Source organism: Salvelinus namaycush, chromosome 22, assembly GCF_016432855.1.
Source record: "Salvelinus namaycush isolate Seneca chromosome 22, SaNama_1.0, whole genome shotgun sequence".
In the NCBI taxonomy this organism is placed as follows: domain Eukaryota; kingdom Metazoa; phylum Chordata; class Actinopteri; order Salmoniformes; family Salmonidae; genus Salvelinus; species Salvelinus namaycush.
In genome coordinates, this window is record NC_052328.1 from 11815018 (window position 1) to 11829632 (window position 14615).

Consider the following 14615-nt stretch of genomic DNA (forward strand, 5'->3'; position numbering starts at 1 on the left):
CCTGGACAGCCTCAACTGAGTGTCTGCACCGCCTGCCGCTATCTTTTTCAACGTCTGCTCACCCAGAATGAAAACAAGGACTCCATTCAGTCTCTCTCTTTCTACTCTACTCTAACTTCTCTCAGACAGTTTCCTTATAACAAGAACAGAACTGAAAGCATTTTTATAATTCAAATGTTCTCCCTTTCCAATGACTGTGAAAGCCTTTCCTCAGGCTGGTGTTATGCTGCCCTCCTCTGGTCATTGGAAAGGTAGAACATTTGAATCAGAAAAATGCTTTCAGTTCTGTGAGTGAACAAATAGTGTATTCCAAAAATAGAATGGGAGTGAAAGCAGACATACAGAACAGACATACCTCTTCTCTTCTATGTCTCTCACGCCTTTCCTGCTTGTGCTCTAAGATTTTCCTCTCCTGCATGACCCTAGCATGAGTACGCCATTCCTTGAGGAGCTCTTGGTCTCTAACGGGAAAAGAAAGGCAGGGCCATATAAAGCACTGTGAGGAATTCATTATCCTATAACCACTGATCTAAGTTTGGTTTTATTTTGTTTAGGTTAGGATTGGGGTAGGATAAGCTCATTTTAGACCTTGCTGGATTTCTTTACCTACCCCTTATTAGCATTGGCCTTTGCAGACACGTAATATTGATCCCTCCCTTTCTGGGACTTCCTCAAATGCCAATTTGACACAATACACCCCTGCTTTCTGAAACTGCAAGTAGAGAGACAGTTCTCTCTCACCCCTGGTATAACATAGTTGGCAACTAAATACTGTATGTAATTCATGTGATTCAAAAGGCCACAAACGCAGGAGGGACTCAGAGGTATAGCTTACTGATGTGAGATAATTCTGTTGGGTTCTATAAATATCCAACAGTATTAACTTACTTACTTCCTCCTTTGTTCAAGAATGGCTTGTTTTTCTTTAAGCTCTTTCATTGCAGCCAGTCTTCTCTCCTCTGACTTCTTCCAGTACTGCATGTCAAAGGGAGGGAGCTCGGGAAATATATTTCCCCTGGTAATCTCTTTCTTTCTGACAAAGAAATCGAAATAAAATGTTTTATTTTTTTATTGCTCTCAGAAGGACCGTGTCCCTACAGAGCCTGGGAGACTTTAATCGCTAGGCCTCCTCCTCAGAGACTGTCATAAAAATATTCTTAAACTGTCCATGCAGTATTTTCCATCTCAATAGCCTATTCGTCTATAGTGGCTCCCTCTCTTTTCACCTTTCCTTCACGGCATTTAATTCCTCAGAGAAAGCATCCACCATATCTCGTAAACCATACTGTCCACTGTCCTGAGTATAGTGGCACGTCTGGTTGAAGAGTTTGGCAGTTCAAATAAGGAGAGGACACCATTGACTACTGAGTTTCCCCTAGATCTGCAGTTACCAGACGCCTGTCATTTCTCCCAAAACTTTACCAGAGGTTGAACCTTTTTGACTTGACCTTTTAATGACGGGCAGCGGGTATGTCTTGTGGCCTCTATCACCCTCTGCTGCTCTAGGGAGGCGTGAAATAGGGAGGGCATAGCCAAACTCATCTCTGTCCATTTGGCTCATCTTCTGCCTCAGCTCTCTGAACCTCTGCAGCTCATCTTCATCCACCACCTCTTCACAAAGGTCCAAACTGGACTTCACAAGCTCTGTCAACTGTAGCTTCTCCACTGGGGGCATGTCTGCAACCCAAACATCAACCCAAACATCAAACATTTGGTAGCAAAATAATACATTTCTGTCACTTCCTATATAAACAATTGTCCTCTTTTGGATCTTTTGCATCCATGCTGAAATAAACATTTTAGTGAATACTAGATGTAAACTTGAAGCTGTAATGAGCCCAAAGTAAGCATGTCCCCTCATTCATGAAATAACATGATGAAATCTGGTGTGACATGATCTGAATGCCGGCATATTGCCCTGGCAGTGACAACATAATATCCGTCAAGATGAAATTACCTTTTCAGAGAGACAGTGAGCCTTGACCCTCTTTTTTAATAACATAAATATATAAAGATATAACAGGGCACCTTTGTTCTAGGTGTAGGCTTTCTGCTGAGGGGTGCCTTGGCTAGTCATGCTGATTACCCATAGGCACTACTAGACAGTGGTTGATGACAAAGCGCCTCTGTTAGTAGCCCACTGGTTATCGATCATTTTAAATCAGGCTAAAAATATTACTGGGTAGAGCTGCACAAAAAGTCTGCCTGCTGCATGCACCGTCTCCAAGGGAACAGAAGTCACACCACTGAAGTGGAACAAGGGCAAGGAGCTATTTTGGTGGCCAGCCTTTCTTTCTTATACAATCGAACAGATGGCGGTGGGCGTGTTCAGAAGTGCGGACACCACACAAACACCTTGCCGTCACATTGTTCAACTTCATCAGGTGACATTACAGTTATCGTTATCATTCACCTGGAAGAGAGTTCCGCACACTAACCGGTCGTTCGGCCATGGCACTCCGTAGGTACTGTAGGATGCATTGGAGGCCCTGCCCCACAACCTCTTGAGGTGGAAACGTGATGGGGCAATGCCTCAAACTCAGGGCCTTGAGAGTAATCACGTTACCTAAGAAGTACAAACACATATGTCAGAAAAAGTAATGCAGTTCACAACTGGAGTTGGGTCACTGAAGAATAAGCTGGGGAAAAAACAACATGTCCCACCCACTCTTCCAGTAAAGGAAATTAGGTCCAAGCATCCTGAGGGACATGCAGCCTATCCCAAAATACTGTCAAAGTCACTGAATACTGTTGATAAAATGCAATGATGTTCTTGTGTAAAGGATAACAGAAACAAGGTGACAGAGTTCAACTCACCCAATTCCAGTGGAAGCTCTGTGATAGGATTCCCTTCTAGCAGCAACGTTTTCAGACATCTGCATCAACCAATTAATACACGAATCCATTAAAATCCACAGCACATCTACAAATATTTTGGTTGAAAAGCCCATACAAACTGGCCTAAAATACCTGTGTAGACCAATTTTCGCAGGAAGGGATGTGATTTGGTTATTTCTGAGATCTAACCACACCAAGTTTGACAAACTGGTGAACAGCGTATCCGGAAGCCTGGATATTTCATTACCTTCAAGATACAAATTCTTAAAACAACAGGAAGATACAGTTAGAGAGGATACAGTTAGTTCTGAATAACAAAGCATATTCTTGAAAATAATAGCATCAGAATAATCTGCTTGGCCTACCTTTAAAGTAGTGTTCTTCAAAATGCAATCCACAACATATTTTAAATTTCTTCTGCTGGAATATAGGGTGTCAGATGTGACATACTCAGTGATCTGTATAGGTTCAACACACTCTGGTAGAATGTGTGGGGTATGTGTTTTAACAGCATTATCACCACAATCAAGGCTTAAATGAAGGTCAGTCATTTCCTTTCCTAAGGAAGATATTGCTGCTGTGCTGTTATCTCATTTGGTCGGTTAGTAAGCAGTTGTATCCTTCAGCCCGTCATCAAAGTACCATCTTGAAACCAGATTGTCAACGCCCATTATGGCTTGAGGGAGAAACAAGAAAATATGTCAGACATGAAACTCATCTTCCAGTTAAATACAGTGACAGTCAAATTAATGTCCTGGCCCTTTGGGAGAAATTAATCATTAAATGTGTAAATCCTCTCGACCAGATATTGATGTAACGTTAACCAGCACAGATCACATCCGTGAGACACCCCATTGTTGGATACAACTAAAATTGAACTCATGATACAGAAATGTGAACAACTGTTAGCTATAGCTATGTTAGCTACTTTGTCCACATGGAATATTTCTGACATGCAACATTTTAAACGTAGGCTAACGTTAGTTGGCTTATGCATTTAGCGTTACCATAACCGTTAGCTCGCTAACGCTTTAGATATGCAAACCCAAAACATTTGGTGAATATATTGTACAACGCGTCATTCATCATCCTAAACCAAGCAATCACTAAAATGTATAAGAACGTATGAATTACAGGATTATCAACAAGCTGAAGTAAATACATTCAACTTTTGTAGAGGCATTAGCTAGGTAGTTTATTTACCTAGATAGCTAGTAGTTAGCCAGCTAGTCGTGTGATCAGCTATTACCATGGTAACCGTGGTGGCAGGACAACATCAACTACAGGGCGTATCAATAATCAAACTGTCGTACAATTGGCATGTGACGCAATTAACAAGTCTCTTCAGCATCATTGGCCTAGAGAGGGACCGTTTATGTTGACTTTTAGGTTGACAGACAAACCAAAAGTAAAAACCAAAAACACTTTTTTTAAATGAGGAAAGGAACGAAAATCAAATTATTTATAGTATTATTATAATGTCACATTAAGTATCATCCACTCCATGCCTAACTAGCATCAGTTTCCTAAATTAACCATAACTCAACCATTTACTGCGTAGTTATGTTGTATCTTGTGATGTCTGACCTGATATGATATCTTGTGAATATGTTATCTGCATGCAATGCCTGTATGTAGCCTACTTTTTTGCAAAGCAAAATCATTTTCTGATTACTATTTTTTTTACAGAAATCTAGACATATCCCATTCCCACTGTATGCCATGATGAAGCATGAAGTGTAATCTCACATCTGTTAATGATGTAGCCTATTCTAAGGTCAGGGAAGTAAAGTGTTAACCCCATTTTCAATGATCTGGCGCCACCCTTTTCCTAATTAGATTCGCATTTTCGCAATGACCGTATCCAGTTAGAGAATATACAGCAGCACTTCCTATAATATTGAAAATGTTCTTAAGGTCTAGCCGCTAGAACGAGAGCTGCAGAGAGGCTGGGTTCTTGACATGCATGACAGTGAGACTCAACGTCGACTAGAGAACTGTCACACACGGCTCCGCGAACATAAGTCAGTTGAGGACGGAAGAGACAAATAGGAAAGCCGATTGTTTTTATTTTAAAAACAGTATTGAGGCTCACTATCCGATCTAATCTCTCGTCTTTATTGTTTTAGTGAGGCAAAGTCGCAGTGCGTAAATGCGGTAAAACATATTTTTTTTGACAAACAATAACAGAGGACTGAGCGATGCATTTGTTCAACGTGTCCAACACACAGCTGTAGTTTTTTAACGGGCGAGGAATGCTATCTGAGCTCGCGCATCAATGTTTCACTGGGGCAAGTGGAAGAAGAGGATGGGCGCGAATAGTTCTTCTAAGAGACCGGTCTACGATGAAAAGGAAGATGGTAAGAAAACACAAAGCATTGCTTGCTATTCGGTTGAGTTCATGGTGAACTATAGTGCAACATTGTAGCGCCACTCAAATTGCACGTGAGTCAAAGTTACAGTGTAGCCTCTGAAGGCTACATTCATTGGATCAAGCAATTTCATCACTATGTTGCCTACTGCGTGTACAATAGGTGACGATGAGCATTATAGGCTAAACTCGTTCCACCTCGAATTTTGGAGGAAATATTTCTAAAATGATAGCCTCCTCAAGCAAGGTCTTGCTTACAGCCTAGATATGAAAGAAGAGGTCGGGTGTGGTGTTCAACTTTAGATTGGACAGTGAAACAAAATGTAAAATGTAGGCCAAACATAGTCTAGCAACTAACACCATATTTCACACCTGTTTTTGCCAAACTATACCAATGTAATGTTTGTTGTTGTTGTTGTTCTTTATGACAAGAAAACAACTGTTCCAGAAAGATGACACCGTTTATTCTGTAGATCAATCAAGTGGTTACAGTGTTGTAAAGCCATTATCATTCCTTATGGGGATTACATACAATGCAGAAGTCTCGTTATTAATTATTTTCTTGTTATTCTTCAGCCTTTCCAGAAGGAACATTTTCCCTATCATTCTCTGTAAAAAAATAAGATCGTGTTGGCTGAATGCAAAGAAATATGAGCATGTGAAGTTGTTATTTTTAGTCATTTAGCAGACACTCTTATCCAGAGTGACTTACAGTGAGTGCAGTTTTCATACTTTTTTTTATATATACTGATCCCTCATGGGAATTGAACCCACAACCCTGGCATTGGCACACTATACCAACTGAGCTACACAGGACTGAATAATAACAATAATTGAAGAATTAAGACAAGAACAGTGGCACGCATGAAAGTAAGGCTAATTTATGGCTGTCAGTGTAAAGGAGAGTAAGCCCATTGGAGCTTGACCAAATATACCTTGCTTTGAATCATCAATACCTCTTAATGAGCTAAAATACTAATGTTGCCAACGAGTTTTTTTAAATGACAGAAGCGCCTACTAAATGAGGTCCGTTCACTACAGAGTTGAGGTCATATGATAAGGAGGTGATGGAGATTTGGGGGGGGGCAATTCTACGGTAACAGAATCACGCTGAGACCCAGATTTTTCACTTTAAAATGTATGCCAAACAGAAACCATTGATTTCAAAGTTAAACAAACTATAAAACCATATGCACAAGGACTACTTTGAACAATTTACACAGAACATTTCACAAAAATCTGAACAAATCATAGATGTCTATGTTTCACAAGTTTGGACATCACAGTAGAGGTGACAGGTAGCCGGTAGTCTAGCAGTTAAGAGCGTTGGGACAGTAACTGAAAGGTAATATGTTGATGTGCCTTAAAGCAAAGCACTTAACCCTAATTGCTCCTGTAAGTTGTTTTGGATAAGAGTGTCTGTCTGTCTGTACAGCACATCAAACTAGAGTACTGAACTCTACTTTTTTTCACTGTGCTGTCCAAACTTGTAAAAAAAACAACATAGATGTCTATGATTAATTCAGATGTGATCTGGTCACCAATCATAGACGTCTACACTATGTTTGGGCCAAATCAGGGCTGGTCCCACCCGGAGTAAAAATCAACGTTTGTATATAGATGTTGAAATCAAAAAACGATGTCTGTGGACGTTGAAAACAAGGACATGGCGGACTGACCAAATTTCAACTGCTTTTCAATGTCCATGGACGTTTGGTGCAGGTCGGTGCTCAGTGGGTGTGGAGGCTGGTTACAGTAAATGGAAAGAGAGGAGAGGTAACATTAACTGGAGAGAGAGAGAGAGGTTGTCCAGACTGTTTTCGCACTCATTTTGACCACCAGATGACAGAAAGAAAACAGTTATGAGCTGACCATAACAGTATGCCAGTGGAAGGGAGGACAGTAGCAGGTGACCGAACTGTGGTTTGTGACTACTATAATTTCCCATTGTAGCCAATTCAATTGCAGTAATCCCATTACAGATTTTTCGGTAATTCTGTTACCGATTTGGTAACAGAATTAGGAGTTTGATCACTTAAGTTATAAACAAAAATGTATATCAGTAAAAACATTAACTAATTGGTTGGTTAACCTTTACTTTTTACTTCTGTGAACTTTTATTATCCTCCCACCTTATGAGGGATATATGGGTTTTGGTAGCAGAATTATACGGCACAAGGAAATATTTCTTAAACTTAATTTAATTCAAGTAATTTCTCAAACGGAATATACGTGTTGATATTATTTTGCAGGGGTCTTCAACATTATTGTGTTTTGAAGTATTTCTAATACCTTTTTAAGACTTTTTCTGCTAGATGTTTTCTAAGATCCATTTGCATGTTTGACCAGAAATCAAAGCCATTACTTATGCCTATGCCTTTTCTTCTCCAAGATATGGACTCTTAGCTTTCATTTGACACCCAATTTGACATGCTCCGATGAACACGTTGCTGCTCATGTGTCCTTTACATGGAAATGCCCTTTAGCTACAAGGGTTACCCATTTAGAAGCTACAATTTGTCCATAATGTTAAAATGGTACTTTTTAATGAATCAACAGACGTCAGTGAAAATTATGTAAAAGTAATGGAAAGTGTAATGGGAAGCAGTGAACCGTGCAATCTTTGTTGTTTTTGTCAGTGTTCTTTTTAATATGGAGCTATGTACAGTTTGTCATATTCTAAGTTATAGAGGAGGCTCTGTTTCCAGAGGAAAGAGGGAGGCGGGTATAATTTTTTTGTTTTTTCCCTTTACTTTTGATTAATGGAGGAGCCTTGAGGCTCAAGGCTGGCATGGAAAAAATGGGGAGGAAACAACATATATTCTCAATTTTCAAGTCTTATATCATTTCTATGGGCCGGGGTGATTGCTTCGCATTCTATAACGTACTGTATTTTTCTGAATCACAAGTTACATGAATACCTAATTACTTCAGTTACAACCCCGCCTCCACGCCACCTCACCCAGAATGAGCATGCTGTGTATGTTCATCACCTTCCCCATTATCATTATGCGTAGATGCACATACATTAAGTAAATGTTATGCCGTGGTGCAAGGGGGCGGTTGATAGAATTCCTTTCACATCGTGAACATTTGAGGGCATTAATTCAAGACTATGTTTGCAGAGAGAGCGAGAGAGACTTTGTCAGTCCCAGTTTAGCCTCACTTTGAAGTGTTTTTCCATTTTATTTTCAGGACATCCAGGGTTACAAGTCCAACACAAAATGATTTGACGTATACAGCTGCATTCATGAGTTTTATTGAAAAATGTCCGCCAAGCAAAAACCTGATAATAAGAATGCTGTAAGTACAGAAATTGTTAGCTCAGTGGGACATGAATATCCAACAAGTCAGCGACAACTGTGTGGAATTTGTGACAGCAACTTTGTGAGCTTATTACAGCATTATAGACACTTATGTCCTGGGATTTCCTATGATCTTCTATGTAGAAGAACCTCTTACCTTCTAACGACACTTGTGTCGCTCTAGCTCTGCCCGCGTCAATCACACAGACTAATGGTGCAGAAGAAATAGACTAATCCAATGCAACAACCCAGCAGTCTGTAGCTCAAACACACAATGTTAAAAAGGGGTTAGAAGTCCAAAACGTGCCAGCGTCACGGTGGGGCTGTAGGAGTTAATGAGTTGTCCATCGACGTATCTGATCTCTACACATTAAAACGGTACTGATGACATGCCATTCAGTCGATTGTATGGAAGTTGCTGAGTTGGTTTCACGTCAAGAGCATCCACTAAGTGTTGTGTATGTTTCTACCTGGGTCTCTAAGAAACAGTATCTCTTGGCTTATTGGGAAACTGCATATGGCCTACATCAGGCAGTAATATTAGACCGTTCCTTGCCTACAAAGGTCTTGACCATAATCAACTATTCAGATTGATGTCCAAGAGAAGCTGCCGGAGGGTTATTTTAGTAGATTTTTTGATTTATAGCAAGGAAATAAGAGAGCCTTTAGGATTAAATGGGGCACTCCTTGCATGGCTGTTGTGCATTGCGTTATTTCTCGGAACTTCTTAGAGTTAGTGTCGTATAAACTAGTGTCGTATAAACAGACCATCATGTGGCTGGATCCCACTGCAACACTCAAGCCTTACTTTACAAAGGTCACGCAAACACTAGCTGGATGAAAGTGTTGAAGCATGAGCAAAGGTAAGTCCCAAGAGAAAGAAGCACTTTGCTTTGACAAAACCTCACCTTACCACTGCAGTAATGCACTGTGTGCGTAATGTGCTCTATGTAGTGTGTGCAAGTTTGTGACTCGGGTATGAGGCTTTGAAGAACAAAACAGCGGGGCAGACATGGAGAAAGATGGAGAGATGGCAGATTGCATGGAATACGGAGTCCCAGTTCTCTTTCATCTTACAGCATTAGTCTCTCAATTTCTCTTTCTCTCTCTCTCTTTCTCTCTCCCGATCTATTAAACAGAGCGGTAGCCCTGTGCCTGTAGCTGTTAGCCTCTTGCTAGTACTGACTCATTTTCCCTGGCTGATATATGGTGTTCATACTGTAGTATCTGATTCGTGGCGGGAAAGGAATACCTCACCAACTTCACAAGTTGGACATACTGTTCTGTAATAGGGTAGCAATCACATCACAAACAACACTTGGACTTTGGGTGACTGATTAGAACTATCCCCTGTTGTGTAGTAGTAGGCTACACTCTTAACAAAAAATATGCTATCTACAACCTAAAAGGGTTCTTCAGCTGTCCTCAGAAGAACCCTTTGAATAAACCCTTTTGGTTCCAGGCAAAACCCTTTTGGTTCCAAGTAGACCCGTTTTGCGTTCCATGTAGAACCCTTTTTAAGGGTTCTACACGGAACCCAAAACGGTTATACTTGGAACCAAAAAGGGGTTTTACCAGGGGGAAAAAATGTGTTATTCTATGGGGACAACTGAAGAACCCTTTTTTCTAAGAGTGTACAGTAGCCTTGTTAAAATGGTATATCTCTGTACTTACAGAAGATGCCACTTTCTAAAGGTATTCAATATTTACAATTCCCTAACCTTGTACTCGCTTCTGGTGATAAACAGGAGACAGTGTTCATAACAAAACTATAGTTTCAGACTAAAGGTGTCTTCAAAGAGATCAGCTCAGCTGGGTGCTGAGATAAAAACAGAAAGGAGAAAGGTCACTCGGTGTGGTGTGTGTGTGTGTGTTTGTGGTGCGCGTTAGTGATGCACGGTTGACTCATAACCTGCAGTCCCTGTGGTTATATCTGCGGGATGTGCTGATTTTAGGGTCATGACATATTGTGTGGGTGGGTGGCAGGAGGAAGGGTTGAATAAAGAGAAAACGATGCATTAACATTCCATAAATGTATCATTGTTGTGCAATTCATATCTATAGGCTATATTTTTCAATTATTATTACAATTTACTGTGATTATGGATATGCACTCATGTTAACTTTCTTTCTTTTTCGCCCAGAGTACAATTTTTTTTATTTTATTATTATTATTATTTTATTATTACTACTGTACCTACATTCTTTAAAAACTAAAACCAGAAAAAGTGTAAAACATTTTTTTAGGAAAAGCAATAAGACGATGGGATGGTTCGGTGAGCGAGTTTATTAGCAAGTGCATCGGTGATGTTGTACCCACGGCGACAAACCTGAAAGCACGAACCACTGCTTTTAACCTGTCTGGCTCTGGCGTTCCGCCAGCGGAACTCCTCCCACATTCCACTGAAAAGGCAGAGCGCGAACTTCAAAATATATTTTTTAGAAATATTTAACTTTCACACATTAACAAGTCCAATACAGCAAATGAAAGGTACACATCTTGTGAATCCAGCCAACATGTCCGATTTTTAAAATGTTTTACAGCGAAAACAGCACGTATATTTATGTTAGCTCACCACCAAATACAAAAAAGGACAGACATTTTTCACAGCACAGGTAGCATGCACAAAGCCAACCTAACTAACCAAGAACCAACCAAACTAACCAACAAACAACTTCATCAGATGACAGTCTTATAACATGTTATTATTATTAAAAATGTGCATATTTCAGGTATAAATCATAGTTTACATTGCAGCTACAATCAGAAATTGCACCGAAAGCAGCCAGAATAATTACAGACACCAACGTCAAATACCTAAATACTCATCATAAAACATTTCTGAAAAATACATAGTGTACAGCAAATGAAAGACAAGCATCTTGTGAATCCAGCAAATATTTCCGATTTCTTAAGTGTTTTACAGCGAAAACACAATATAGCGTTATATTAGCTTACCACAATAGCCAGAAACACAAGCCATTCCCCAGTAGCAAAAGTTAGCGATCGTAACAAACCAGCAAAATATATATAATTTTTGACTAACCTTGATAAGCTTCATCAGATGACAGTCCTATAACATCAGGTTATACATACACTTATGTTTTGTTCGAAAATGTGCATATTTAGAGCTGAAATCAGTGGTTATACATTGTGCTAACGTAGCATCTTTTTCCCACAACGTCCGGATATTTTTCTGACACTTTTTCTGACACACATATTCTGACCAAATAACTATTCATAAACATAACTAAAAAATACATGTTGTATAGGAAATGATAGATACACTAGTTCTTAATGCAATCGCCGTGTTAGAATTCTAAAAATAACTTCATTACGACATCCAGCTTAGGTATAGCGAGAGAGTACCCAAAAGCTGGGCGCAAACGACTAGCACAACATGTTCGACAGATAAATGAAATAGCATCATAAAATGGGTCCTACTTTTGCTGATCTTTCATCAGAATGTTGTACAAGGGGTCCTTTGTCGGGAACAATCGTTGTTTGGATTTAGAACGGCCTTTTTCCCTCTCGATTTAGCAAGCACACTTGCCAAGTGGCGCGAATCTCTCCATCGTAAACAAACTCAGAGAACGGAACACGGCAAAAAAAATTCAATAATCTGATTAAACTATATTGAAAAAACATACTTTACGATGATATTGTCACATGTATCAAATAAAATCAAAGCCGGAGATATTAGTCGTCCATAACGACAGCTTATCAGAAGGCAAATCCAGGTCCCTTCTCGCGCTCTCCAGAAAACAGGAAACTGGTGACACGTCATGCCAAGAGCTATTATTCGAGCCCAGATCAAGTTACACACTCAATTTCTTCTCTCACTACTTGTCGACATCTAGTGGAAGACGTATGAAGTGCATCTAAACTAATAAATATCAAGGACTTTAATAGGCAGGCCCTAGAACAGTGCATCGATTTCAGATTTTCCACTTCCTGTCAGGAAGTTTGCTGCAAAAGGAGTTCTGTTTTACTCACAGATATAATAATATGCATATTGTATGAGCAAGAATTGAGTACGAGGCCGTTTAAATTGGGCACGATTTTCCCCCAAAGTGAAAACAGCGCCCTCGGTCCTCAACAGGTTTTAATCAGGGCAAGGCGACCGTAAACATGACCAAATACAAACAGTGTCGCTATTCCCTCCGCAAGGCAATCAAACAAGCTAAGTGTCAGTATTGAGACGAAGTAGAGTTGCAATTCAACGGCTCAGACACGAGAGGTATGTGGCAGGGTCTACAGTCAATCACGGACTACAAAAAGAAAACCAGCCCTGTCCCGGACCCCGATGTCTTGCTCCCAGACAAACTAAACAACTTCTTTGCTCGCTTTGAGGACAATACAGTGCCACCGACACGGCCTGCTACCAAAACCTGCGGCCAACGTGAGTAAAACATTTAAACGTGTTAACCCTCGCAAGGCTGCCGGCCCAGACTGCATCCCTAGCTGCATCCTCAGAGCATGCGCAGACCAGCTGGCTGGTGTGTTTAAGGACATATTCAATCAATCCCTATCCCAGTCTGCTGTTCCCACATGCTTCAAGAAAGCCACCATTGTTCAAGTTCCCGAGAAAGCTAAGGTAACTGAGCTAAACGACTATAGCCCCGTAGCACTCACTTCCGTCATCATGAAGTGCTTTGAGACTAGTCAAGGATCATATCACCTCCACCCTACCTGATACCCTAGACCCACTCCAATTTGCTTACCGCCCCAATAGGTCCACAGATGACGCAATCACACTGCACACTACCCTAACCCATCTGGACAAGAGGAATACCTATGTAAGAATGCTGTTCATCGACTACAGCTCAGCATTTAACACCATAGTACCCTCCAAACTCGTCATTAAGCTCGAGACCCTCGGTCTCGACCCCGCTCTATGCAACTGGGTCCTGGACTTTTTGACGGCCCCCCCAAGTGGTGAGGGTAGGAAACAACATCTCCACACCGCTGATCTTCAACACTGGGGCCCCACAAGGTTGCGTTCTCAGCCCTCTCCTGTACTCCCTGTTCACCCATGACTGCGTGGCCATGCACACCTCCAACTCAATCATCAAGTTTGCCGATGACACTACAGTGGTAGGCTTGATTACCAACAACGGCGAGACGGCCTACAGGGAGGAGGTGGGGGCCTCGGAGTGTGGTGTCAGGAAAATAACCTCACACTCAACGTCAACAAAACAAGGAGATGATCGTGGACTTCAGGAAACGGCACAGGGTGCACGCCCCTATCCACATCGACGGGACAGTAGTGGAGAAGGTGGAAAGTTTTAAGTTCCTCAGCGTACACATCACGGAAAAACTGAAATGGTCCACCCACACAGACAGCGTGGTGAAGAAGGCGCAACAGCTCCTCTTCAACCTCAGGAGGCTGAAAAAATTTGGCTTGTCACCAAAAACACTCTCAAACTTTTACAGATGCACAATCAAGAGCATCCTGTCGGCCTGTATCACCGGCTGGTATGGCAACTGCTCCGCCCACAATCGCAAGGCTCTCCAGAGGGTAGTGAGGTCTGCACAACGCATCACTGGGGGCAAACTACCTGCCCTCCAGGACACCTATACCACCCGATGTCACAGGAAGGCCATAAAGATCATCAAGGACAACAACCACCTGAGCCACTGCCTGTTCACCCAGATATCATCCAGAAGGAGAGGTCAGTGCAGGTGCATAAAAGCTGGGACAGAGAGACTGAAAAACAGCTTCTATCTCAAGGCCATCAGACTGTTAAACAGCCATCACTAACATTGAGTGGCTGCTGCCAACATACTGACTGAAATCTCTAGCCACTTTAATAATATAAAATTGGATGTAATAAATGTGTCACTTTAAACAATGCCACTTTATATAATGTTTACATACCCTACATTACTCATCTCATATGTATATACTGTACTCTATACCATCTACTGCATCTTGCCTATGCCGTTCGGCCATCGCTCATCCATATATTTATATGTACATATTCTTATTCATTCCTTTACACTTGTGTGTGTAAAGTAGTTGTTGTGAAATTGTTAGATTACTTGTTAGATATTACTGCATGGTCGGAACTATAAGCACGAGCGTTTCGCTACACTA

General features: G+C 41.0%; 2 protein-coding genes across 2 annotated transcripts in view; one reads left to right on the forward strand and one right to left on the reverse strand.

Annotated features, from left to right (window-relative positions):
* Nucleotides 1–888: 888 nt before the first annotated feature.
* On the reverse strand, nt 889–4115 carry LOC120017395 (leucine-rich repeat-containing protein 27-like). The gene is made up of 6 exons (XM_038960144.1): nt 4088–4115; nt 2971–3085; nt 2818–2876; nt 2414–2566; nt 1449–1677; nt 889–1033 (listed from the first exon to the last, which is right to left on the reverse strand). The coding sequence occupies exons 1-6, from the start codon at nt 4113–4115 to the stop codon at nt 889–891; spliced, it is 729 nt and encodes a 242-aa protein (XP_038816072.1).
* A 723-nt stretch (nt 4116–4838) lies between these two features.
* LOC120017396 (serine/threonine-protein kinase 32C-like) overlaps nt 4839–14615 on the forward strand; it is a 178105-nt gene continuing 168328 nt past the window's right edge. The window contains exon 1 of the mRNA XM_038960145.1: nt 4839–5198. Within this exon, the coding sequence (XP_038816073.1) occupies nt 5117–5198 (82 nt within the window). The 5' untranslated portion in view covers nt 4839–5116. The remainder of the gene's footprint in view (nt 5199–14615) is intronic.

What these genes read in the sequence shown, in the direction of transcription:
- LOC120017395 (XM_038960144.1), bottom strand. Translation starts at nt 4,115, where the DNA reads ATGTTGTCCTGCCACCACGGTTACCATG. An exon ending in CTGCCACCACGGTTACCATG is followed by an intron (nt 3,086 to 4,087) that starts GTAATAGCTGAT and finishes TGTATCTTGAAG; the next exon opens with GTAATGAAATATCCAGGCTT. An exon ending in AGAGCTTCCACTGGAATTGG is followed by an intron (nt 2,567 to 2,817) that starts GTGAGTTGAACT and finishes TGTACTTCTTAG; the next exon opens with GTAACGTGATTACTCTCAAG.